At 42.5% G+C, this 26,845-nt stretch overlaps 1 protein-coding gene across 1 annotated transcript in view; it reads left to right on the plus strand.

Moving 5' to 3' along the window:
• The window catches only part of CLIC6 (chloride intracellular channel 6), a 32,363-nt gene extending 17,644 nt beyond the window's left edge, over nt 1-14,719 (plus strand). Inside the window, exons 2-6 of the mRNA XM_051608266.1 lie at nt 8,849-8,958; nt 9,329-9,454; nt 10,127-10,233; nt 11,209-11,390; nt 12,786-14,719. Coding sequence (XP_051464226.1) covers nt 8,849-8,958; nt 9,329-9,454; nt 10,127-10,233; nt 11,209-11,390; nt 12,786-12,947 — 687 coding nt within the window. The 3' untranslated portion in view covers nt 12,948-14,719. The remainder of the gene's footprint in view (nt 1-8,848; nt 8,959-9,328; nt 9,455-10,126; nt 10,234-11,208; nt 11,391-12,785) is intronic.
• The last annotated feature ends 12,126 nt before the right edge of the window (nt 14,720-26,845 follow it).

Here is a 26,845-nt window from a genome sequence, read left to right on the forward strand (position 1 = left end):
GTGACTTGAAAGAGGTAGCAGAAAGGGAAGAAAGTGGAAGACATCCAGAGTCCTCAGAGTATGTTTTTCAGCTGACCATCCAGATTACTGATTTTGTGTGCTGTGTAAGATCTGTTGCAACATGTCAGCATGGTTTAGTTTGGACGGGTGGTCATGGCAATCCTTTCAGTCTTGCACTGAATGTCTCACTAGTGAGATGTGAGACGGTATCTTGAACCACCCAAACACGTGCTTCAGGTGGGGGTTTACAGAGTGACAACTTGCCTTTGATGTAGCTGAAGACGTGACAGCTGTGGTGTCTTTGCAGCTCTGACATGGTCCGTCTTACGGAGTGGGTGTGGGTAGAGAAGGGGATTGTTACTGCTCACGCAGAAAAGGGTTGTGCTTCCTACAGGGCTGAATTATAGAATCATAGAATGTGTGGGGTTGGAAGGGACCTTTAAAGGTCATCTAGTCCAGCCTGCCCTGCAGTGCGCAGGGACCTTTTTGACTAGATCAGGTTGCTCAGAGCCAGGTCAAACCTGACCTTGAAGGTTTCCAGGGATGGGTGCCCCACCACAACTCTGAGCAACCTGTTCCAGTGCTTCATCACCCTCATTGTAGAGAACTTATTCCTAATGTCTAATCTAAATCTACCCTGCTCTAGTTTAAGAAGTTCATAATCAACTTTCTTCTGATAGAAGACTCAACTACCAGAAATTGTTTGTATTGGAAGGAGAGCACTCAGGGTTTGTTCCCAGTTGCATTTGAGTCAGCAAGGACAGCTGAGTCAGCGACTTCTCCAGCTTCAGCAGGAGAAATGGACCTTACAAGTGATACCGTAGGAGAGGGTTGTGAAAGTCAAAACACCCTGTAGTTTAGAGAAGACATTTTGTATACTTGCTCCCTCTTTCCTCTGCATGCCTTTTTGTCTTAGCACCTTAAAAAGCAAAAGAAGCTATTTTTAGCAGACTGCTTGTACTTACATTTACTGTTGCCTCCTTAACCTGAAAACTTAATTAGGGTTTAGGACAAAAAGTGTGTTACTGAATTTGCGTGTTCAAAGTTTTAAGCCTTTAAGTATGTTTGATCTTCTCTAAACCCTGTCATACTGCTCAAGATGAAAGGCAGATATTATTAATATTTCTAAATATAAATTAAGACTAATTTCTTTATAAACCAAAAATCCTTATGTCACACTTGCAATATCAAGGTGCTTATTTTGCTCTTTAAAAAGAGAGAATGGGAAGGGGGGGTTAATTTTTTTACCTGAAGAAGTCCAAATGCTATTTAACACAGCTTTCTCATTGAAGTTCACTATTCAGGATGTCACACATAGCAAGAGTCTACCTTGGCAGGGACCAAAAATACAATTTATGTTCAGGAGCCTCAACTACCAGCCACGTTTTAAATATTACTATTTCTGCTGTTTGGCTGAGAAATTAAACATCAGCTGGAAACATCTGTTTTAATTGTTGGATATTAGTAGATAGGCAGAGCTACATGACTGCTTAAAAATACTGGAATAACAAGCAGCAAAATTTTTACTTTGTCCATTAAAATTGATTTTAAATAACGGATACTTTATCTTAAGGCCTAGCCTGGAAGTACAATTTCAGCATCTCAAGTACTCTCAAGAGTGCTGTTAGCAAAAAGCAAGGTATCTTGTGGCAGACAAGGTATCTGAGGCAGAATCTCTCATGAGATGTGCTAACGTCTGAGGAGGCTGCTACTGCTCATCGCTCCCAAGAGCAGAAGTCAGGATTTCCACGTGAAGTCCAGTAGGTGGCATCAAAAGAGTTCTGTAAAATTCAGCATTTGGCTGTTCGTGCCCTAGCCCTAGGCCACAAAATTAACACAGCGCTTAGATAGAGAAAATTCCAGGTAATCTGTCTCCTCCTTGCAGAAAGCTTTGGTTTGAACATGATCTGACCCAAATGACATGCCTGTGGTGCCTCTGAGCCTAGCACAGAATATCATGTTATTGAGTGCATCATAGTTGCCTTCAATGAACCAAAATCACTTGTATTTTTATGGCATTCATAACTGAAGTAATATTGCCAATTTTGCATTTTTTCAGTGTTGCGGTACTGCAAGAGTCTGCATGAACACTGTAGCAGGTACCAGGAATGTAAAACACACTTTGTATCCTCAAGGAGTGGATGCTTTTTAAAAAAAGTAAATCAATATATCTGTCAGAGCATGCTAGCAGGACAAGGCTATGTCTAGAAAATAGACATTTTCTAGTGGAGCAAGCTATGGTGCAGTCAAACCCTTCTGCCTCTCGCAACCTATTGCCAAGGCTGAAGGAGGTCTTAGTGCTAGTGGGAGTGTGGGAGTGCAGTCATTCTGCTTCCCACTGTCTTTCTGCCTGTGATCTGAAAAAACAGTCTTAAAAAAATGGCTTGGGCACTTCATGGTAAACCAAAAGGTAGTGGTGTTTCCACTCGGGGGTCAAGAGGAGAGGGAAGGCACTGAGGGCTCCCCTCCCCTTTCTCCTTGGCTATTGTGCAGCCAGGTTTGATGACTGTCCAGAGCTGTCTACCACAGGGCCTGTTCTTGCATTGTCCCTGTGCCTGCAGAGCCAGTGGTAGCTGCTCACAGGAGCTACTGCTGTCAGGCTGGCATTGCAGGGCTTCGTTGAGGGCAGGAGTTGGTGCTAGGAATGCAGTGGGCTCAGCTAATCCATGCCAGTGCAGAACAATTGAGTCTGTAGATGGAATTAAAGGAAAATAGCTGCTGGTCTTGAAAGTTGCACCCAGCCTTAAAGTTGCTTCCCACAGGCGGCCCAAGCTTGTGAACTCCTTGTAGTTTCTCAGGGAGTAGTTTTGAACTAGTTGTTGTGGTTCCTGTTCTTTGATAGGAGATCAAATGCATGGTGAGAATGGGGAGTTCTTGGGGTGATATGAGAAGGAAGAGCACACAAGAAGTGCCTGATAGCTGAGGACTGAATAAGGAAACTTGGAGGAAAGTCCCAGTTCAGCCTGAGACAGCTAGCTCAGCAGAACAGGCAGGGGTGGATCCACAGTCCTGGTCCCAGCTGGATGGTTTGCTGTCTCCCAGTAGGCAGTGGTTCTGCTCTACTTGCTGGATAAACCTGACTCTTGTCCAGCATAAATACGGCAAAGGAGGTAATGTAGCTCTCTTGTGTGAAAGAGAGAAAATGGAATTGGAGTTCAGCTTCTGAGGAAAACATTTTTTAAAAAGTTCTGCTTCTTGTTCTCCTTTTTATTGTAGCTTCAAAGGGGTTATATAATTATATGAAAACTAATTTAAAAAGTCTTCTCTGCTCCTTCTGAACTGTTTCTTCCGTGCTTAAACTTCAAAAAGAAACAAAAAGTCCAGGAAAAACAAATACCACTCATCACAATTTTGAAGGCACACAACACTTGAGGTCAGTAGCAGCACCTTCAAAAACCTGTTTCCCGAGATGTTTGGACAGAAACGGTTACAAAACAAATCCTTACGACAGCTCCAGGGGCAGAGCAGCTCCAGCTCAGGGAGGGCCCAAACTATTGGCTTAATACTGACATACAGTGTGTGACTCCTGACACTATAATTATCCTCTTGTTATGACTGAGGATGTGGAGGCAAGTGACCTCGTCAGGGCCACTCTGAAAAGCAGAGCTGCTGAATTAAGGTGGTAGCAGCAACTCTAGAAACTGTGTATAGGTCTTTTGGGACCCTCTAATATTAATTTTGTGCTTAAGGTCTTGCTGCCTAGTGAAATGAGCCAAAGGCATGATGGTGCTCCTACCTGTGAGTTTAAGCAGTAGTGGAAAGAAGGGTGTGGAGAACTGTTCCCTTTCCCAGCATCTTTAAGTAAGAACCAGAACAAGTACCAAAAAAATTAATAAAAAATAGACAGGAGTGTGGAACAGTGTAAAAATAATGAAAATAGGGAGTGTAGGCCGATAATGTCATTAAGTAATGGCACATGGTTATGGAGAGCTGTAATAAGTTGATAATGTTGCAATATACAATTGCTGCCCATGGCTCTGAAGGTTCTGAATGAAGGTGTCTATGTGCAGCCTGAATTTTTTGTCCTCTACAGCAATGTCTGTCTTGATTATTTGATTAATGAACTCATTAAATCCCAGTATTACTAGAAAAAGCATGTTGACCTCCTGGCCAATCACAATTAATACCTAAGTGCCATGTACTCATTACGGTGGTTAGCCATCTATTTAAGCAGCAGAAGAGCATAAAAACTAGCTTTGTGTTTGGGGATTTGTCCCACTTCACCCACAAGATCTGGATGTTCAGAGAGTGTCACAGCAATTACAGGTGGAGGCCAGCTTGCAGTATGACCTACAATTACTGCAGCATTTGCTGGGTTAGTAAGATTATGACCAGTTTGGAAGCACAATCCTCCACTGAATCAACAGCAAGAGGCTCCTGCTGATTTCACTGGAGTTCAGATTTCACCCTGCATCATCACTAAACACAACAGTGAGGAACTGTAATTAAATTCAGTGAGTGTACCAATCACAGCTCAAAGTTACACATCCCTGAGTGCTGGTGTGGAGAAAAACGCAGGGAGTTTTGCTCCCAGGCTGCAATGCCCATAGTTGTGCTGTGAGGATAGGTGGGTCTTTTCTGGTTTTCTCACTGCTGCATCGTGTCCCTGCAAGGTAAGAGGTTGACACACAGGCTCACTTCTGTAAAAAGGCCACCCTTGCTTTGTTAGAAGGTACATTATTATACAATGATGGCATGGCTCAGCTATGGTTGTGTTGCTGGGTTCATAGCTATAAAGCTATTTCAGTATCCCAGCTCATGATTTTTGAGTGGCTGGTGTCATCATAGCAGAACCTCTGTTTGGAAACTGGAACAACCACCTTTGGTATGTGTCACTGATGCTTTTATGTCCAGTAGGAACTGTAGCTCCCCAGATTAGATGAGTTTAGTTAGGACAACAGAGTTGTCTCCTGTAAGCCAAAATACAACTTGATGTATCTGAAGACATTTTAGCTAGCTGTATTCACCCCGTTTTCCACAGCAGAAGAAAATACCCGTGTTCTGGGCTTTCAGTGAAGGTTATAGGAATCCATAGTGTCTTTGAGCTGCCAGGTCAAACCATATCAAGGTCTGAATCAGATTTGCTGTTTGAGGTCTTGCAGTCACTTCAGACTGCTGGTAACTGTTACAATGGTGAAAAAATGAGCCCCTGGTTGTGCTATTGAGTGTGCTACTGTAATTTGCCTCCAGCTCTGCAGAACTGAAGGAAACTTGGAGGTATTCACAAGCCCTGGCATGGCAAGTCTAGAGATTTGTCTTCTCTTCATCTTTCACTCAGAGCTCAAGTTCCTGGGGACTAAATGGCTTTCAGCTTCCTAAAGTTCGATGTGGGTCACCACCTTTCCAGTTTCCTAACTGAATAGCTCCTGCCTTCTCTATCAAAGCCAAGGCTTTTGACTGAGTAACTGCCAAAGATCTGGCTGTTGTTCTCAGTCCATGCACAGCAACCCTAGAGGACATGGCACTGTCTTAGATGTCAGGACATACTCCTACACAACCTGGCCAGCATGGGCTTTTAGAATAGATTTATATTCATAAAGTGCACCAATTATTTCACAAAGAAACTGCTTAGAACCTCCTTAGCCTGTGAGAAGGATCCTTACCACATCAGAAACTGGGAAACATCCTAGTTCCCGTGGATTTATTTTCTGCAAAGCTGGGAAAACCCTGCAGCACTTCACTGGAGACCATGGTACCTGTATTGCACAGAACACAGGTAAGTTAGCAGTACACTAGTAATGCCACTTGTAGGTAGCATGGGAGAGCAGACAGCACATGATGGGAAGGTCAAATATCTTCTGGACTTCATTGGGGTGTGTAACATCATCAGGACTAGCCCACAGCAGCAGTCAAAAAGTATCAAGCAAACAATCATCTCAGTAGATACAACAGGCAGAATATTGCTGTAATCAGTGGGGTTTAATCCTCTGTTTTATTCAGTTCCTCAGTGTTCAAATATTTTTTAATTCTAATTTTTTTTTTTGCAATAGATTGCTAGCAGGCTGAGAAGCATGAAGGTCAAGGCTGAGAGATTGGCTGTTTGCTATTTTATCCGTTGCAACATAGAAAAGCAGTAGTGCTGTAGTGGATTTTCCCCCCAAGTAGGTATGGACAATAAAAAATTTGCACATAGAAAAAAGACAGGAGGTTGCTTCTGTCACATCTCCAGGGCTGCCAGTCACTCACCTTCCTGGCTGCTTGTCTGTCATTCCAGTTGAGGACAATCAGGACTTTGGGCACGTGCAAGTGTTTATCATGGTAATATGTCTGTCCTGACCCAGATCTCTGACTCTACCTATGAACATTCCTCCAGGAGTCTAGGCTGGGGCTGCTGCATCTGGCTCCTTGAAATTTACTGTCACCAAGGTGTTGGGGGACAAAGCAAAGCAACAACTGCGTTCCCTTAGCTCCAGCAGTGAAAGTTAGAGGAACCAAAATGTTGGGATTTAACGGCCATCAGAAGGTAGCAATCGATCAGGAAAAGTTCACCCTGCTGTCAGTCTTGATCACATATCTCTTCTTGACCATAGGGCTACCTGCAAAGCTCCCCATAAGGGATATGAACCCTGCTGAGATAGCATATTTTTTCCTATTCAAGACTGATTGAAAATACAAAATTGGTTGTAGAAGCTGTTTTTTTCTGGATGCATGTTCTTTCTTTCCCCAGCAATCTGTTATGGTAAGATTATTTCTTCACTGACCTAGGTGGATGGTTTAAATTCCTCTGTAGGAAACTGTTTAAGACAGCAAAGCACAGATTGGTACCAGGTTGGGCTGCTGTCCCCTCGATCTCCTGCCCTAGGGGGTTTCCCTGAGAGCTCATCTTGGAGGAATAAGGTAGCAGCAGTTGGCAGTGCAGCTTGTGTGAGCGTGATGGGCTGAGACATGGCTATGACAGAGAGGGATGGGCAGCTGGAAAGGAGCCAGCAGGAGCCAGTCCATTGCCAGATGTACCTGCCTGCCTCCTCCACACACAGCACCTCCAAAATGACATCCCCTGATTGGTGCTTCTCCACAGAGTGCAACCTAGCACTACTGAGAGAGTGTGGGGTGCCCCTTACTAGCACTGAGGGGTTATAGTAACACCTTTCACCCCTTTTTTTCCCTGGGAGGTGGGTAAAACATAATAACATAAGAGGCAGGATGAGGCAAAATAGTGGTGTCGTGTATTCAACTCTTATTTTAAGCACATGCTAGCAGCATTTGTAGACTTGTTCTTATGAAACACACAGTAGTTCTCTATCTTCTGTTTCTGTAAGCTGTTCAGTGCTGGAAAGCAGTGCTCTGAGTAGGAGGAAAAATACAATAGTAGCTTTTGACCAGCTTTCATTTTTGCCACCTACGAAACAAGACTTCTGTAACACAGCAGTCCAGCTGTTTTAGCATTTCTAAAAGTTTTCATCGCCTGGCAGCATTTAAGGCAATAGGCTATTCTGGTTTTCATTACCAAGAAAGCCAGTGATTGTTGCAGTACCAGAAGCAGAAAGCAGCAGAGAGTTTTCAGAGGAGAATCCTTTGGGTTGATGCAGACAATAAGATCATTTATCAAGCTGCAGCAGTGTCCCTCCTCATGTGCCATTCGAGCTCCATGGCAGAAACTTGCCTGCTCCCAACCAGGTGCTCATTTCCAGACATAGAGCTCTTTGTGAAGGTGAGCATTGTAAATGAATCCAATGGCAATGTTTGTTTATGGAGAACTTTTTACTGTATTTGAGATTCATTTGATAAAGTCGAGGAAAGTGAAAGAGCAAGCAGATCTGGTTTCATTAATGTGTGTTGTTTGGATATAAGGTTGCAAACCTTAATGAACTAACCTATTAACTAAGTAAATGATATACCTCTTTTTTTACTTCTGTATCCTTACATTTAATCTCAGTTGTAAGACTGTGCTTTAGGAGAATCAGATGAAGGGCTTAAAAATTGGACCTCTCATTCCTTCCAACAATGTTGCTTGAAGCCTAACTTAACCAAGAATAACTATGCAAGACTTACCCTCATTTTCATGAAGCCTCTTAACAAAATGTAATACAAAGTTCATGAGAGCAACACTTCTGTGGCCACATATTCAGTGAGTTGCACCTCTTGTGTGTTACACTGACACCTGATGATTTGCTTAGCCAAAAGGGAAAGCCCATCATTACAAGGGAACACAGAAATTGAGGTTATGTGACTTGAATACAGCCACATTTCTGTCTTTAAAGTGGGAGCCCTGGGTTTATCACAAGGAGGGATTAGCCAGGGGCACACAGCACTTGTGCTTCCTTAGTCCTCAGTTCAGCAAAGACAGGTGTGTTCAGCTGGAGCGAGGCAACTGCTGAACTTCCCTCCTTCTCAGGGGCCCCCACAGTTCTCTAATTTGAAATTCTTAATTATTTGATTTATTCTGTTTGTTCCCTTAAGTGCTTTAAACATTGCCTCTCAATTTATGATGATAGATCTTTCTCTATTTGTTTCCCGTGATCATAAACTGTTTTAACTTGTTCTAATCTTACAAAGACCAAGGTAGATTTATGTTCACATAGACTAATGAGGTGGACACAATTTCCTTTGGAAGGACTGCTGTGATTTCAATTTTGTTTTCTAACTTATGGCAATATTCATTATGTATTTTAATAAAAAACTATGTCTCCAAGATGACGGGAGTCTTCATCATATCAATGTGCATGTTTGGAGAAAGATATAAACAAACTTTGCATGAAAATATGCGTTAATAAAGATGAGTAACATGCTATATGTGCTTGAAACAGATCTGGATCTTCTGCTTTCCTACTGCATCTGCTGTCAAAATGTGCTGTCATCACAGGTGTATGCATACCTTTTTTTTTTTTTTTTTTTTTTTTAATTGTAGGCTGGCAGTGATGGGGAAAGTATTGGAAATTGCCCATTCTCTCAGCGTCTTTTTATGATTCTATGGCTAAAAGGTGTCATATTTAACGTCACAACTGTGGATTTGAAAAGGTGAGTTTGTAACCAGAGTTCTCCTTTTCAGAACAACTTTTCCAAAATGGTGATTTTTGAGGGTGGTTCTCTTTGGGTAAATTTGAAATTACCACAGTGGCTTGGCACTATGTTTAACAGTCTAGATGCCTGATTCCTCTTTGGGGTTCACTAGTGTGAAGTGGACTAATTAATTTTTTAAGCATTTCAGATCACATTCAGATACAGGCTAGTGGATTCTCACACCACCAGTGTGAGGCAGCTGGCTGAGTTTTATTTGGCAGGAAAGACATAAAGCAACCTACTCTTTTAAAGGAGAAATTGCAATGAAGTGTAGAAATTGCAAGTGTGGTTCCTGTTGTGATTAACCCAGTCTCTTTCCTCCCATTAGAAAGCCTGCTGACCTGCAGAACCTCGCACCAGGAACAAACCCCCCCTTCATGACGTTTGATGGCGAAGTGAAAACCGATGTCAATAAGATCGAGGAATTCTTGGAAGAAAAGCTAACACCACCCCGGTACCAAATTCCTGATCACTTCTCTTGCTTTTACCCCCTCACAGCCCTGGATGGGGGTCAGTGACCAAACCCCCTTGGTTTCAGTGGGACTGACCCTCAATGAGCTGCATGTGATAGAACTGCCTGTGGGATGATCAAGGGGGCCTGGTCCAGCTGCCGTTGTGGAGCTTGCAGGGAGGTGTAACTTTGACAGATGTGAAACCACACTGAAGCCTGGCACCCTGCAGGGGGTGTCCCCAGCATGTTCCTGGGATGCTGCTGTGCTCCTCTGGCTGCCCTCCCCCTCGTCCCAGGTTCACTGCTGTGCCACCACAGCCAATCCCCAGTGCACGACGTCCACTGCGCTGCAGCAAGCATGTCCAGAAACCTGGATGCTACTGCAGAAACCTGACCTCCTTTCCTCCACTTGTGTGCGTTTGAAGTTACCCTCCTCACACTGTACAAATATTTGCTCAAAGCCCCATCCAGCCTGACCTTGGACACTTCCAGGGAGGAGGCATTTACAACTTCCTCGGGCAACCTGTTTCACTGTGTCACCACCCTCATAGTAAAGAATTTATTTCTAACATCTAATCTAAATCTACCCTCTTTTAGCTTGAAAACATATTGAATAATTAGTGGAGATTAAAATAAAGTCTAATCATATAACTTTTGTTTCTTTTAACTTCTCAGGTATCCCAAACTTGCACCAAACCACCCTGAGTCTAACTCTGCAGGAAATGATGTGTTTGCAAAATTCTCTGCTTTCATAAAGAACCCAAGAAAAGATGCTAATGAAAGTATGTTCTGCAGTCCTTTCATCAGCCTTAGGAGTTAATGGAAGAAATTAGAGCTGTACAATTCTAGCACACTATGCTGAAGATATCCCATTTACAGCTTAGGTTGAACAGTTATTTTCCAGAGCAAAAAGGCTGTGGAAATCTGCACCTATTCACTCTCTTAAAAAAATCACTCTTCCAGAGTTAGCTTATTGTAGATACCACTGTCATCTTTAGAGCACCAGCTCCGGCTTCTCCTTTTTCTTCAGCTGTAAAGCCTGTGACACTGCACCTTCCCCACAGCTCTGCTAAAAGCACAGCCCCCTTGAACTGAGACCTTCCCTTTCTACTCCATTTCTGTAAATAATGAGGACTCTAGCCCTATGTCATGTCCCTCTAGAGCAGGACCCTCACTACAACCATGCATTTACTCATCTCTGTCCTCCAGCTCTCAGCCCTTTTCCCTTTGTTCTTCCCTTCTTCCTTCTCTGCAGCAGCACATGAGCACCACCAGCCTACAGAAACTCCAGCCAACCTTTGCCAGCCCCTGCTGCCCCAACCCCACTCCTGTGTGCTCAAGCCAAAAGCACAGGACTCATGTTCCAGTTTCCTGTACACCCCAAGGAGGCATCCCACTGTCTCCCTGTTGTCGCTCCCAGCGCTTGCCCCGTGGTTCCCAAGGCGAGGGTCAGTGTGAAGGCAGAGTCCCTCTGCTGGGCCTCGCCGCAACCGCACACCCCGGAGTGGGGTTTGAGAAGCCAGTTCTGGTAATACAGCCCCAGGCTGTTTTTTTGCTCAGAACCCCCTTTGGCTACTTAGAGCTCTTATCCCAGCATTAGGTTTAAGCTTCGGATAAAGGAATTGCGGGAGTTCGCATAGCAAGGTGTCTGCGAGCTGGGTTGATGCCAGGAGACAGGATTCAGGAGTTGCCTTTCTGCTTGGTGTCAGAGAAACCTTGGTACAGGCTTGAATGACCTTTTTATTGTCTTAACCTAGATCTGGAAAAATCTTTGCTTAAAGCCCTGAGGAAGCTGGACAACTATTTAAATAGCCCCTTGCCTGATGAAATTGATGCTTACAGCACTGAGGAGATCACTGTTTCCAGCCGGAAATTCCTGGATGGAGATGAGCTCACCTTAGCAGATTGCAACCTCCTACCAAAGCTCCATATAATCAAGGTTTGTATTTGGTTTTTATCTTCCTGAAGAGAAGGGTGACACAGAAGCTTAAGTCCTTTTCTAAAAGGCAGCAGAGTCCTTTATGTATTCTGAGGCCACACAATAGCTGTGTACAGACACTGAATGCTAATGAACAAGGACATTTAATTACAGCACAGTTTAGGCAGATCTTCAGATTGATGACTTGAGTTAGAATATCTGGTTTTGTATCTGGGCTGTGACTGCACTTGCCAAGCCTCTCACAAGTATTAAGTGAGTGCTATATGCAGTGCTGTTGAGAAGTGTCTTCATTTGCATTTCACATGCAAAGTGCCATGAACCAATAAAATTAAACAGTTTTGTCCATGCTAATTCAAGAAGCCAGCAAACCCTGAAATTTGCACCTGTGTCTCCTTTCAGTACAAAACTCTTGCTTAGCTGAATATCATCCCTAGTACCAATGATGCTGGCAGGGTAGCCACCACCCACTGCCTTCCAGCCAAGGCTCCCAGCCTCTTTTTCCAGGCCTATGGAGCATCCACACACACCTAACAATCCTGGTGACCAAGAGGTCTGGATGTTGTCATAGCCTGTCCCTGGGCTACCCTGGAGCCAGCCAGGCTCTGGAAAGGATCACACTGGAAGTTCATCTGGTTTTCAAACAGATAAGGTCACTTCAGAAAGTTTCCTTTCTAACTGCTATTTTGGCAGAGGAAAAGTGGATTGAATTGCTTTCTGACACCTCCATGAGTGAAAACTTTTCCCAGAGATGTCCTGGTTAAACCTATTCCAGAGAGAGCAGCAAGGGAAGGAGCTCATTCCCATGCCCACACAAAGCTCAGGAACAGCAAAGCATGAGAGGTAGCAGGGGTCAGCAGAGCCAATACAAGGAGAATCACCTCAAGTCAGGTGAATGTCTGAAGAATGATGGAACATCACACCATCCTTGCTGGCCAACAGTGAGGAATTAGGTATTGGCCAGTAGTTGTTTTCCCTAGCCATTTCAGATTTAGTATTTTAATTCAAGTTTTTCCTTTCTGTTCCAGTGAAAGTCTCCAAGTGTAGGCTGCTTTATTGCTGTGAGACTATCCTGTTAATTCTAGTTTATGCTAGCTCCTTTGCTGTTTTAAGCTGCATCTCTTCCAGGTGTGATCTACTGGCCCACATAGCTCTACGTAGCTCTAGCAGAATATTAATACCAAAAAATCCTTTTAAGTCGGTTAGCTTGCTAGCTAGCTTTCTTCATCCCATGTCTTCTGGAGGGTTTTTTTGTGTTTTCTTCTCCTTTCCCTCTACATTGCATATAATGACAGGCTTAGACGTTGAAAATTAAGAATGTTCATAACAAGTAGATTTGGGGATTTTTTTTGCAGATCATGTGTCTAATGATATTTTTCTTTTTTCTTTTAATAAAAGGTTGTTGCAAAAAAATACAGAAATTTTGATTTTCCACCTGAGATGACAGGGATTTCAAGATACTTGAACAATGCATATGCAAGAGATGAATTTACAAACACTTGTCCTGCTGATCAAGAAATTGAGTATGCATATTTGGATGTTGCAAAGAGGATGAAGTAAACAGAAGATGCCTCCATTCTTTATTGCTTCTGAGATTTAGATGGGCAGTGGCCAAGATGGAAAAAAAAAAAGCCAGTATACACTCTGCAGTGTAATTTAAAGTTCTGCTATTGGCCAATCCTTCTCTGATAATCATTGTATAGCTTTATTTGCTCGTTCTTAAATTATGTATGTATATGTTTGTCTGTCTGTACAGATGTCTGCACACATGAATGTCAGTTGTGCATTGCAAGTTCAAGGCATCAGTCAATATTAAAGCATTTGTTGAAGTTAGGGAAACACAACTATAGGAATATTGCAGACTAGTGACTTAATGCTAAATTGATGAATTGTGAGAAGAAGTAGCCCTGTTTCTAACACACATTTAACCTGTCGTTATTGCTGCCTCTGATTTCTATTTCACAGTTGTTGCCAAACTTCACAGTTACCAGCAGGGTTTCTGTTTGCTTCTCTGCAAGCCTCAGAGGGCTACAAGCCAGCAGCTGATGCCCATGCAGTGCCCTGGTTAACTCAGGAGAAAGGTCAGCCTGTAGGTGGGACCACATCTGATATCCCAGAAGCCCTCTCCTCTGTGCTAGAGACCTGCAGGGCAGGTCAATGAGGAACAAATCCTTTTCACATTGTGTGAGTCTTCTTTGAAATTAAATAAAATCTGCCTTCTCCTCTTTCAGGGCTGCATAACTGATAAAACTTCCCTCCTGGTGCTCCCAGAGTGCAGCACAGGCTGTCACTGGCCCATGGACTATCTGATGATAAATTTTTGACAAGGGAGGAGGGAAAGACTTGGTTGTCACTGTTGACAGAAGAAATGTGTGATGTAGATGCGTGATCCTACTGACATAGGATCTCTCTTTGTCATCCTTCCATGACTTTAATTTAGTTTTGGAAAGCAAAAGAAGGAGAGGGTCCAAGAAAGAAATAGTCTTTATATGTTTCCTTTTTGTGGTTGAGCTCCAGCATACTGGCTTTACCAGGGCAGCTGTTCATTGCTGAGAGCTTTACAGCTGATCAGACAGGTCTCTGTCAGGAACAAGGCAGATCTACCTCCTGCCTTAGGTGGGGGATGGATGGGATTAACCCCTCCAGCCTTGCATGACTCTGCATTCCAGTTAGCCAGTACTGGTGGGGAACACCCTCTAGCCTGGCCTCTGGGAGCACACTATTAGAGGTGTATGGACTATGAAAAGTGATGTCCACAGCTGCTTTCTGCTGAGCAGGTCCTCAGCAAGCACATAGGAGTAGAGGGTGCAATGCTTTAGTCACAGGGTCACCTGAAAGTTCCCTTCTGATGGATTTTTGCCTGTATGAACAAATTAGGTGAGAAAATGGCTAAAAAATAGCCTTTGTAGCATTTATATCCACAAAAAAAGACAGTTACAAACTACTTATTTGTCCTTGCCCACTTGAAACATGCGGTTGCTTTCTAACAAAGTGTTACTTCATGGTAATAAGCATCGTCAGATACGTTGTGTCTGCAGGGTCTTAGTCTTGCTACACAGTTCTGATGCAAATGTGTTATCATCACAGTTACGTGCAAGGATTGTTCAATATGCAGTTTTAGATTGCCTTTAGAGAAAACAGCCACCATACCTTTCCCCTCTCATCCTCAATTGTGAACTCCTGTTGGGGTTGGTAGCTGAGCAGTCACTTATCACATATTACTAACTGTTACTTTGTATTTTCAAATACATACATATATATATCTATATATATATGATATATAAAAATGAAATCTGTATACTCTTTTCATATGCCTTACAAATTTAAATAGAAAATATACAAATTCATAAGCAATTTGAACAGTGTTCTGTCTTTATTGCCTTGGTAATTTCCTGATACAATGCATTGCAACGGTGGCCTGAATTTTAAGAAATAAGAGGCAAAAATTAACTCAGCTTTGATTTTGGAGGAAACCTGTATTTTGCAGACCTTCAGTGAGATCTTGGAAGAATTACAGGCTGACTGTGCCCATTATTGCTGAATTAAAAAATCAAAGGGCCGGTGTGTAATCCACTGAGCCACCTGGCACAGACTGTCCCACATCCATGCTGGTTTGGAGCTGACCATATTTGTAATTGTCTGGTCTCGGGGAGATCCACCTGGGATGATCCAAAGCAGCCAGGGACTGTCCATGCTGCTCAGCAGCTCTTGCAGCAATCCAAATGTATGAACCTCCTCCCGGCCCTCTCTTACTTCTCACCATATGTACAGTTATGGCTGTTTATTATCAATAAAAAGAGCCTAGGCTATTCTCTGGCCCAGAGAGCATGTAGCAATGTGTGCATCACATCCGTACTGCACAGCTCTTTTCTGCCTTCTGGAAACAGGGTGGCCACACTGGTTGTGGAGAACACTACCTATCTCCAGATCATGCCTGGACATTGGTGAGAGCAATGCTCTTTGGTACAGATCAAAGTATTTGTAAAACAAGTCTTGAGGTTGGTGAAGATGAATGAAAATGTTCATGTGAAAAGGTAGAAGAACAGTAGAAGAAACAGAAAAACATGGCTTAAAAAAAGGAAGAGGTTAGTCACTACAGGGCACAGTAAATTCATTCAAAAGATCTGATAGCAAGAAGGGAAAGAACAAACTGAAGCCTCAAGCTAAGGAAAAGAAATGAAGACTAACAGGAGGAGAGCCATAAAATGTCCTGATAAAGAAAACAACAGAACAATGGGAAATGGGAATTTTGCCTTTGACTTAAAGCTCCTGACAGATCCCTGGGGGTTATAAAAAGCACATCCAGAAAACAGCTTGTCACCAGTGAAGAACCCAAGAGCTGTGCCAGGACTTCACAGGTGGCACTGGCCTGCCACCTCATACACAAACTGCCTGGGCAGGTGTCTGGGTGCAGGTGACCCATGGGACACTGAAAGTGAGTAAAATACATGGCATTTAGAATAAATATCACCCTTGCTGACTGGAAAGGGCAAGAGCCATATCTGCCTGAAACACCATGCTGCTATGTTATGCCTGTGTTTATGCTTTATAGAAACCATGAAACTTCTTTTTGCCTCCAGGTCATTCATTTCACCTTCCTCACCCTGTCCTTTTTTTCTAAGGCTTCATTAGAATCACATGCCTGCACTTCCAGTACTTCCAGGTGAAGGAAAATAAAGCTTCAGACATTCAGCAAACAGGTGGGTTTTTATCCTTAAAATCTGACAGTGTTTGGAGGGTTATTCAATTAAATGCTTGTGGCCACGGATAGTTTTGAAACCTAATGTTTTGTGGTTTCCTTACTCCTCTTACTCAAGCAGAAGAAGCTGTCTCCAGCCCTCCATGCTGGATTGTTGGGCACACATGATGCTACGTAAAACAGAACATTATGGTCGGTATTCACGTGTTTCAGGCCACACAGAGAGACAATATGGGTAGATACGTGCTAGAAATGATCCAACAAATCAGAAAACAGAAATATCTTAATTTGTCCTGGGATAGGGTGAGCCAAAGTGTCTGCACAATCCCACAGTAAATGAATCCATCTCTACTACAAATTCTGAGTGTCTGAGTCTTAAAACATATTATTTTAAGAAAATACCTTTGTCCACATTTGAGTTATTCTATTTTTAAAAGACCATTGAAATATATTTTTTAAACAACTTACTGGAGAACAAGCTAGATGAGATAAAGGGAGAGAGAAAGCAAATTGTGATGTTAATGGTATCACCAGCAGTCTGAGTGGTTTTGACATGCAGTAAGATGTACTACCTAGACACAGATTTGTAGTGCCTAATCCCATACCAGGGCAGAGATCATGTTCCATTATTTAAAGGGATGTTTGTGGAGATAAAGCTGCAGGTTTCCAAATGCTTATTAGCACAAGTAGACTTCTATGTAGTGTTGCTTGTACAAAATATGTTTTTGTTTCATTATAATTTTAAATAAAATTTTATGTGTCCCTTTTAAGCACCTATTATACACAAGGCAATTATGGTCAGTTATTTTTATTAATTACTCTTCAACTACTTGTGTAGAAAACTCTTCAAGATTTGAAGATTTCTTTCTCAGCTCCAGCATCTTAGTCTTCAGCAGGACCTACCAGCTTGAAGGTTAAACACTACTTGTGCTCAACACAGTATTTTCAAAGGCAAACTGAAATGACTGTTACATAATTCCCCCGATGCATACTTTTTTTTTTCCTCTTTTTTTTTTTTTTAAATAGCTTCAAAGCAATGAAAAAATAAACCTCATGAAAGCAAGTTAGTATCCCTCATCTGTATCAACATGCTATTTGTTTGAGTATAAGCAAATATCTGCATTTCACAAGCTCCTTACAACTGGTTGAAGTTCAGTTTAAAAGCAAGGAGTTTTTTCCTAGGTTATTAGAAAGGTTATTTCTAAGCTGTCAAGAACCAGTTACCAACTGCTAAGGTGAAGCATGACCGTGAAAAGTTCAAGAAAAGAGAAACTATCCACAGCATGGTAGAGCCTTGACCAGGTAAACATCCCTCTCAACCAGCCACCCCAAATGCTGATTGCTCTGCTAGCCACCCAGGTACCCCCATGGGCTGTTAAAAGCTATTTAAAGGCTCACAGTGGTTCTGTGGACATTCACTTTACAGACTATGCACAGGAGCTGCTGCCCTACAAACTGAGTTTCCTGATGTAAGATCCTGAACACATGGCCAGGCTGGGATAGCAGAGGTTTGCTACATGGCTCACAACTAAATTCTCCATCAGCAGTCTTAACTGGCATTGTATCCCTGAACTACTTAGTTGTCTAAAGTGACAAAGACCCCAGACCCCACTCAGGAGCGATGTGGTAAAGCAAGCTGGTTGCTAATGCATGGCCCAGACCAGCATTCTGTTTTCCTTCACTAGCAAACTGCAAAGAAGTGAGGGATTTAATTTTTTCCAGGCCCTGGCCTAAATTAGACTCCCACTGGTTAAGATGTTTTTATTGATGAGCAGAATGCAAACAGAAAAATCTCTTCTGGAAATGAACTAAGGGAAGCAAAAGTCTTATTTAAAAATTTGAAAATTGTACAGCTTTTTGATTAAATCAAACCAATGAGAGAAAATAAGAGTAAAAGTTTATTTTCAAAAACTGAGGGCAATTGTTTTTGTTGGGTTTCTTCCTTCTATCAGTCCCTTTCCTTTTATTCTTTTTACTGATGAAAGAGGAGAAATGAGACCTAGAAGTCCTGGAGAAGAAAAGAAAAACAACCACAGAATATCCAACTTCCATTTTTAGTGCAAGTAAAAATTATGACAAGACCTAAAATAAAACTATAACTTCTTTTCTTGAAAAATATTTGAAATGCTGCTTTCATCCAGCTTCTTCATTTTGAACACCTTAGGATCAACACCAAGCTACTAAGAGTTTCACTCCTCTCAAGTGGTGATGTACAGGGAAGACAAGGGGTCTATAGAGGTGAAAACTCTGCTGCTCCTTTGCCTATAGGAATAATCAAAGAACAGATCTTCCATCACACTTCATTGTAGGACACTGAAACAGTTGTAAATTGCTCCAGGTAAGCAAGCCATACTTGCATGAAAAAATAGAAAGGTTCAGACCATACACAGGTTGCAAAGAGGAAGCTGCATGTCAGATCCCCCTAACACAATGTACAAGGCTCTGTGTCTCACAGATAACTGTCACATAGCAGATAGAGCATTGCAAGCCCCTCTAAGGATGCCTGGCTAGTAGGCTGCGAGATGATAAGGATGTATTCATACAGTTAGAGTACTCATTATAATACATTCTGATGTGGATAGAAAGTCCTATCATTGCATCAGTACAAGTCTTCCTGAAGATTGCTGCTCTGCTGGTACCAGTCAGCCTTCCTCTGACAGAGCTCATATCACTTTGGATGTAATTTAAACCAAACTGAAGGCCTCTCCCTACCTCATCCTTCCCTCTCCCATCTCCTTCTAGATAAAGCTTGTGCCTTGAGAAATGTGGTAGCAAAGGCACACCCAGATAACTGCATCAATGAGATGATAAAACCGGCAGCCTGCTGAAACACAGCTGCTGCAGAGGTGAGAGCAGCAGTAGCAGTTAACCATGCTCCTGCATCCTCATGAAGATAGTCATCTTGGCTCTGCAGGCTTGTGTTTCATCTGCCCAAAGTGCCTAGGTTTCTGTGTGTTTTTTCACCAAGATAAGGCTTTGTCCAGATTAGCCTACCTTGCTTCACAGGGAGCAGGGGCACCAACAATAGGCTGCTTGTATAAAGTAGACACACCCCTTACACCACAGCAAGGTGGTTCTCACCAATTTAAGAGTTGTTTCTACATAAACGTGGGAAGGCACTGGAATGCTTTAGTCTCTATCCCCATCTTCCTTATTCAAAGAGTGGGCTTCTTGCCCCTGGCATAAGCAGCCTCTCCCTAGGGTGTACAGAGGAGCTGCTCACTCAGGTCTCATGCCAGGTCAAGTTGAGTGCACATCTTGAGCTCAAAGCTCTCCCAAGGCCCACAGAAATAAAGACCCAAGGGGACACAGACTCATTTGGCCCCACAGTGTGATAAACAAAGGAGGTGAATGGCTCATGTTGTGCTTGAACCCCACCATATGAGAGGCAGAATCAGGAGATGTCACCCAAGGGCAAATCTGGGCAGGACTGAGGGGTACTCAGTGTGCAGAAAAAGGCACCAAGATGTAAAAAGCTTCAAAACATTACTCTGCCTGCTTTAATTTATGCAATTGTTTTTTGCTTGCTGCTCAGCTTTTGAAATCTTCCAGTGCACAAATGTGTGTTACACCATGCTGAAGTGCTGTTGAAGTGAAGTACATCTACCATTATCAATCCTGTCAGCTGAAAAAATAATGAGTGAGGCTTCTGGAAGAATGAACTGGCTTAAACAATGTGACAGACCAAAGAGGTAAGTGTTCCCTCTTCTGTTTTGCCTGCTTTCTGTACTAGCAGAAGGCTAATAATTAATTACAAATCATAAACCAAATAAAAATGTGACTTGTGATTCTCTTTCCCACTCAGGGCTATGAACTGCTAGTTAGGTACTAAATTACTGATTTATCTGTCTACTGGGAATATAAATCCAAAGCACAGGAGCTAGAAGGGGTGAGAAGAAAAGAGAGAAATAGAAAAGGAGAAGATGAAAGAACAAAAAATATAAAGAAGTAAACTGAGACAAGGGAACGAGATGTTCCTCCTGAATACTAGGAAGTGTTTGTACTGTATGTACGTGGTATAAATAATGTTTTACATACACACACCAACCATGCCTGTAGGTTTTTGTGCTTCATCACTCTGTCAGAAAGCGAACTCCATCTATCCATCTGACTCACTGAAGAATATGCCTCTAAAGTGTTTCAGGAACAATACTTTACTTTGAAAGAAATTACATGACCAAATCAGGAGTGGTAAATGGAACACCTTTCTTCTCCTCTGAATTCAAGAACTTGCCATTAAATTATATTATAAAATCTAATGGGGGATCAGTCAAAATCATTCATCTGGATTAAAAACAACATCTCATTTGTAAAGTTGACATTTTAAAAGGTTGGAAAGCCAGTTAAAAATGAGATGTCTTTTAAAAAATAATCCCAAAAGATTTCATGCCAAAAAATGTTGAAGCAATTTCTAGCTAGCTTCCTAAAGCTCCCCTACTGCTGTAGCATTTGAATGCCTCAGAAGTATATGCACACCCACAACACCATTGTCACAACAGGAAAGCTATTCTTCTCATTTCATACCCACAGAACTGAAGGAGGTACAAAGAAAATGTTTCTGGTCCAGAGACCTGAGGCAAATTGTGGTGAAGTGAGGTCTCTCACAGTCCAGCTCCAACCACCTGAGAGCTTTCCTGAGGCAGACCTTTTTGTAAGTACATGGGGAGCTGTGCATCTGTTCCCTTTGGCAATGTAAGATCAGATCTGTTTCAACTTGATAATGACTATAGTGTCTAATCTCCGGTTACTGTTCAATGGTTTCCACAGTCCAGATAGATTCACCTCTATTGCAGGCCTCATCTACACTTGGCATGAGTAGCATGAACCCAGAGCCAGGATGGCCTTAGAGACTGAACTGGCATCTCACCTGTGGATATATGTTAGGGGAAATTCTTTCAGTGAGAAAGCTATAGTTTACACCAGGCATCTGTTAAGTCAGGCGCTTCTAGCGTCTTCTACAACACTACCCATGGTACCAAAGTGACTCAGTAACTAGCTAGATAAGGTAAAGGACAATTCTTTAAGTGCCACCTCTCTTAATTTTCCAGGAGGTTGCCAGCGAAGGCTTCCAGAAGTTCTTCCCATGTCAAGGATTGATTTGCAGGAGCTTCTTATTCTGCTGAGATGGAGGATTAGATGGACCTTAATTTATACCTTGAGGTCCAAAACAGTACAAACACAGGACAATGTCAGCCTCTAGAAACTGAGAACACCAGCAATCCAGGAAACACAAAACACAGTTGCTTACTTTACTGAATAATGATGAGATTTATATGAGTATTAAAGAAACAAATAAGAGAAGCCATCTGCCTGTTCTCACCATTTTGACTTCTTTCCATATATCTTGGTATAAGCTGAAATGCAAAAATGCAACAGTTAGAGGCTTTTATGAAAGATGAAGATTCTGCTTTCTGCACATTTCAGCAGGATCCATCATTTAACAAGATGCGTCCATGAGGGAAATTAGCAGAGCTGGCTTTCCATAAATGTAGTGTTACCAAGTGTCTCTCAAAAGTTAGCTTCACTTCCAGCATCACTTCTACCCCTAATTAAGGTATGAACAACTGAGTTGTTGAGACTTGCTGGGGTGGATACTAGGCTGCTTTGACTTCTTGGTAGTACAATGAACATTTTACTAATCCTAATACAGTTAAGACTGACAGACATCTTGGTAATTGGATGCTTTTTGGAGATTTACAACACCATTGTGCATTAGGTAGGAGACAGACTTAACCCTGAAAACTCTCGGTTACCACTTTGAAGTTACAACTTTCCATTTCTCTGAAGATAACCCAAATTGGCCAAAGCTGGGAACAGGAAGCAATAATATAATGGCATATAACCAACTTTTTTCAATTCACTAAACAGTGGAGTGTACTCAATATTTACTTACCAGTATATGAGCTGGGTGTAAACAGTCTGTGCAGTGGGTACACGATAGTCTGATCTCATGAACAATATTGCTTAAAATGCAGCTTTTGAAACAACATAGATACACCTGACAGAAAACTGCTCACAGTACACTCCAAAGCAAATGCTAAATTGGAGAGCAATTAACTGAAAGTAGAGCCTGGTGGAGGGTTAACTGTATTACTCTGTGCTCAATTAGTTGCTTTACTACTGTAAAACTTCACCCTTTTTTTCCACCTATGCAAAAGCTGTCTGCCAAGATACACGTCTGTCTCGAGTCTCCAGGAAAGCAGTTCTGTGCTCTGATGGGACCTTTGAAACTGTCCCGGTACAGAAATACCTAAGTCAGACAACCAGGGTCACACAAGCATAAACTTGGAGTAATTCAGACTGAGCTGCACACTCATGATACATACATGTGCTAGAGAACCCTTCTGGGCACTGTGGCAGCTCTTGCATTGACAAGGATCACCACAGTCTAATTTGGCTGACTGCAGAGCAGAGAGGCTTTGCAGATGCCTACAAACAAAGCATAAAATTTGGACAAAATTTTCTTGTGCTGAGACATTTATCAAATTTGACACGAGTGAGCTGCAAATCTCTCTCTTGTCAGTTTGGGTTTAGCTGGGTGGTTCTGTTGCACAGAGTTTGCATTTGTGAAGGACCAGACCTTTCCTCACACAAACATAATATGCCCTTTAGGTCAGCAGTCATAACTGACTTAAAGACGGCTGTTCCACCAGGCACTGTAAAGGTACTCCTGTTTGCCTGCCTCCTCTGCCACAAAACAACAACTCGGACTCCATGAGGGAGGTGACCAGCTGCCAGACAGGAGCAGTGGCGGGAAAACCACAACCATGTTGCAAAGAGTGAGCCTGTCCAGGGACTGTGCGGCAGGGCAGGAGGAAAGTCCCCGGGTGACTGGCTGAGAAGATCCAGGAACAACAGACTGGCCAACCGGGGACAAAGGAGCAAGTCCCCGAGAGCCATAGACTGCTGGCTTGCTGCTTGCTGCTGCTCTTTGGACGGACACCGAAGCTGCTGCTGCTTGTCTTTTGGGGTTTTCCTGCTCTCCTGCAGTCCCTGCTCTCCTGCGGAACCTCCCTGCTGCCAACCACCTGCAGTGAGACTTCTTCCCGCCACCTGTGGGTTCTATGACTGGGTTGCAGGGGAAGTCATCTACACCTAATATATAAATACCTAGACCATCTCAGGAATCAAGTAAGGGATTGCATTTTGGTACCACTCCCTCCCGAAGTTGTTCCTGCTTCACTTACCTCCACACAAACCGCGACCCCATACGGGACAGGTGTCGGGCATATCCCTCCTTCCTCTTCCCCTCTTAGATAATAATAGTTAATCTGGGTGTGTAAATGATAAGGTGTATCTATATATAAGCATTAGGACATATATTTGGTATTTGGTGTTTTAAAGACATTATAAAGACCCTGTCTCTTTGGATTACCCTCTTTGAGCCTCCTGCCCCAAATTGTTTTATTTTTCACCTCAATAAACCATGTGCTCGTAAATTCTAATTGGGAGTCGGCTGCTTTTATTAATAGCATCAGTGAGCATTGAACAAGTGTCTCACCCGAAAAGTCAGTGCTGAAGTTCCCTGCTCCTCTGTGAGAGGCGAGCGCTGCGTGCTGACCTCTCGGCAGATCCTGATAAGTTAAAATCACTCCAAAAGGGAAATAAAATAGGTTGCAGATCACGACAGTATTGTTTGCAGACTACTAAAATTTAATGCCAGTTTTCACAGCAGGATGTTTATGCCATGACCTGGAGCAGCATTCAGTGCCCACAAGCTTATAGTCTTCATTTAAACATCTCCAGGACAAATACTGAACCTACACGAAGTTTATAACTGAAGAGAGATCCTTGTTTAACCAGGTAGATGGTAGATCTGACACACTAGAATATAGTGAGTACACTCCTATAGCACTGTCCTATGGTGTACGTGAATCAGGTTGCATAACATTCACCTTCTGAAGCAGGAATGTGACTTACAAGTGTTAGAAAAAGAAATTAGCCTCTTCTATGATTTAAAAGCAAGAGGTCACTGGTCCAAATAGAAGTCAATGGAAAACCTGTGGCTTGTAGGTTTGTTTCTTGTTTGAATTCCTCCACCTCCCTGAGTGTGCTTTGCTTCCAGTTAGTTATACTGAAACATGACCTCTGCCCTGCAGATACGATCATTATCTCTTTAACATCTGACTCATGCTGTGTCACCAGTGCTGAAAGACACGACAAGTTGTACTACAAGTAAAACATTCAGAATCAACATCAATAAATGAAGTGCCCTTAAAATACTCAAAAAACATCTGCAATGACTGACTGCTTGGAGTCAGGTTTTTTCAGGGCTTGGTCTCTCCATTTTTGGATTTCATCAGAGAAAAATATCTCCAACACTCTGAAAGGGAAACATCTGAAACCTGAAAGCCTGCATACCTATATGACCTTTAGTGGAGCAAATTTTCTTGTTTCATCTATCCTTCCCACAATACCTTCCCATAAAACACAGACAATCATACAGGGACCCCTTCTTCAGAAAAACACATTTAAAGACAACATTCAAAGCAATAAGGAAGAAACTTACCCTGTTCAAAAGTTACCTGGCACTTTTTGTTTCCTAAATTTCACTTACATACATTATAGAAAAAGGCACATGCAGAATCAGCTGTATACAACACCTTGACTCTGCAAAACCAGTAGTGGATTTGCAAGTTTCCAGACCAATTACTTTTTGGCAGTTACCTTTGATTCCACTGATTTTAGGGTCTGCTAGGGGAATCTCTAGTACAGTTCAGCATGATGTATACAGGGTTTGCTGTGTTGTACACAGTTTTAATAAAAAAAATAACAATGAGTTCTGAAATAAGAATTATAAATAAATATAAAAAGATTGCTACATTATTAAAGTATTAAAATAATTACATTATTTAATTTTAAAGAAAAAATAATAAATAATAAAAAGGATTTATTAAAAGGAATGCAACATCTTTGGCAAGCCGGTTTCTTCAGTGGGGCTATGAGAGTTACTCCACCTGAGAGTATCTTGCTTCATATCTTAGTAATCCCTACCATAATACAAAAATCTTTTAAAATTCTTTTTACTTAGATCTATCAAGTCTTGTTCCAACCAGCCCACTTAACAATTATACCCCTGGTAGGAGACTGGTATCCTACTGAGACGTATCAAAGGACAGCACTGCAATCCTGCAGTAAAGCAGACCTTACCTGTTGGATGCTGTGGTTTTGCAGGTACAACTGGAGAAGCAGTTGCTAGAAAACAGTTTGAAATAACTGCAGTGATAAGAATATTACCCAGCATTTTGGCTGCCATTGTAGTCAAACAGGATCTTCTGAGTACTGAAGCCTCTATCTATAAAGCTTGCCAAAACTCCTTTATGCACAATTTCTCTCTCGTTGAACAAGCCACCCCATCTCCTGCCTTATAAATCCTCAGCTTTTCTTCATTACCCAGAGATCAAATTCCATATCCAATTTCACTTTGGTGATCCGCATTCTGATATTTGGTGACGTATCTTTTTCTGTGGTTTGCTTTGTGCCACTCTAATATAGAGTCACCAATGTCAGCAGCCTTTTTTGCCTGACATTAGCTGAGTGCTATCACTGCTTGAAGGGAAGAATCTCAAATGCATATGCAAACTTTGGGATTGAATATAATCACTGCTAACAGCATCACAGAGGAGACCTCCTGGATTCACATCATCAAGGTGCAGAGAAGAAACAGGGCCACTACTTCACAGGAGCCAAGATTTCAAACACAGCAGTGATGTCAGCTGTCAGCACAGCAAACAGTGAGGAACTGAATAAATAGCAAAGCCTCCAAGCTCCACCATGTGCTCGTGGGGACTATATCAAAACATGAGATAGGGATGAAACCAGCCTGGATGAATCTGTCAGATGTGGGGCTAAATCACTTGACTGGCAACAGTCCAAGGTGGAGCGGGAGTGATATCCCACTGGTTAATCAGCTTGCCGTGAATGATCGCCATGAGCTTTCCTCCTGTGTGCCAGAGGAAAGGCTACAAGGAGCATTCTTGGCAGCAGAATGGTAGCTGAACTTCACAGTACACCCTGGGTTGTACTTCCGCAACATCCAAGCAGTGTAACATGGAGGAGTCCCAGAACCACCCTGGAAGAGAGGAGCACTTTGGGGTGGACACTGCTGTTTGAGCCTATCAGTCCTGGTGTGGGGTTTCACTGCCCACCACAATGTGGTGCATAGCTGACTCCATATGCATGCTTATGAGCTTCTCCCAGTGACTTATGGAGCCTCTGCTTTTCCCAAACTACAGCTTTCCTGCAGGGAAAGCATTGTTGAAGCTCAGGGGAAGAAGACTGGAATACAAGCAAGGTTCCCCAAACACAGAAAGAGGGCTGGAAGCAATGCTGGAAACAAAATGCAGCTCTCTTCTCCCATACCTTCACCACAAAAGTGTTCTGGATTTTTTTCCAGCATGTGTAAATTGCGTGGCAAGTGCATTGCTGGGGGAGAGGATTGCTCTTTTTCCTGAAAGAGAAAAAGCCAGACTACCCTGAAAGGATGCACTTGACCTGAGGAATACATCTGGTAGCTTCATTCCAAAGAAATCCCCCAGCCCAACACCTTCTCACCCAAAATGCATTCATACTGAGTAAATAGTACCCTATCTGGCCCTGTGTTTCTCCAAATGGTTCCTCTGGTTATTCTGTCAACCTTTTGTTGCTAATTTAGTGGAGGGCCTCATTCGTGGCTGAAACAAGCTGTCATTTCAGTGTGACATTGCCTCCTACTTGTTGTGAGTTTCTTGAAATGAAAGCATGGGTGAGCAGTCAGAGC

Source organism: Apus apus, chromosome 1 (genome assembly GCF_020740795.1).
Source record: "Apus apus isolate bApuApu2 chromosome 1, bApuApu2.pri.cur, whole genome shotgun sequence".
NCBI lineage: Eukaryota > Metazoa > Chordata > Aves > Apodiformes > Apodidae > Apus > Apus apus.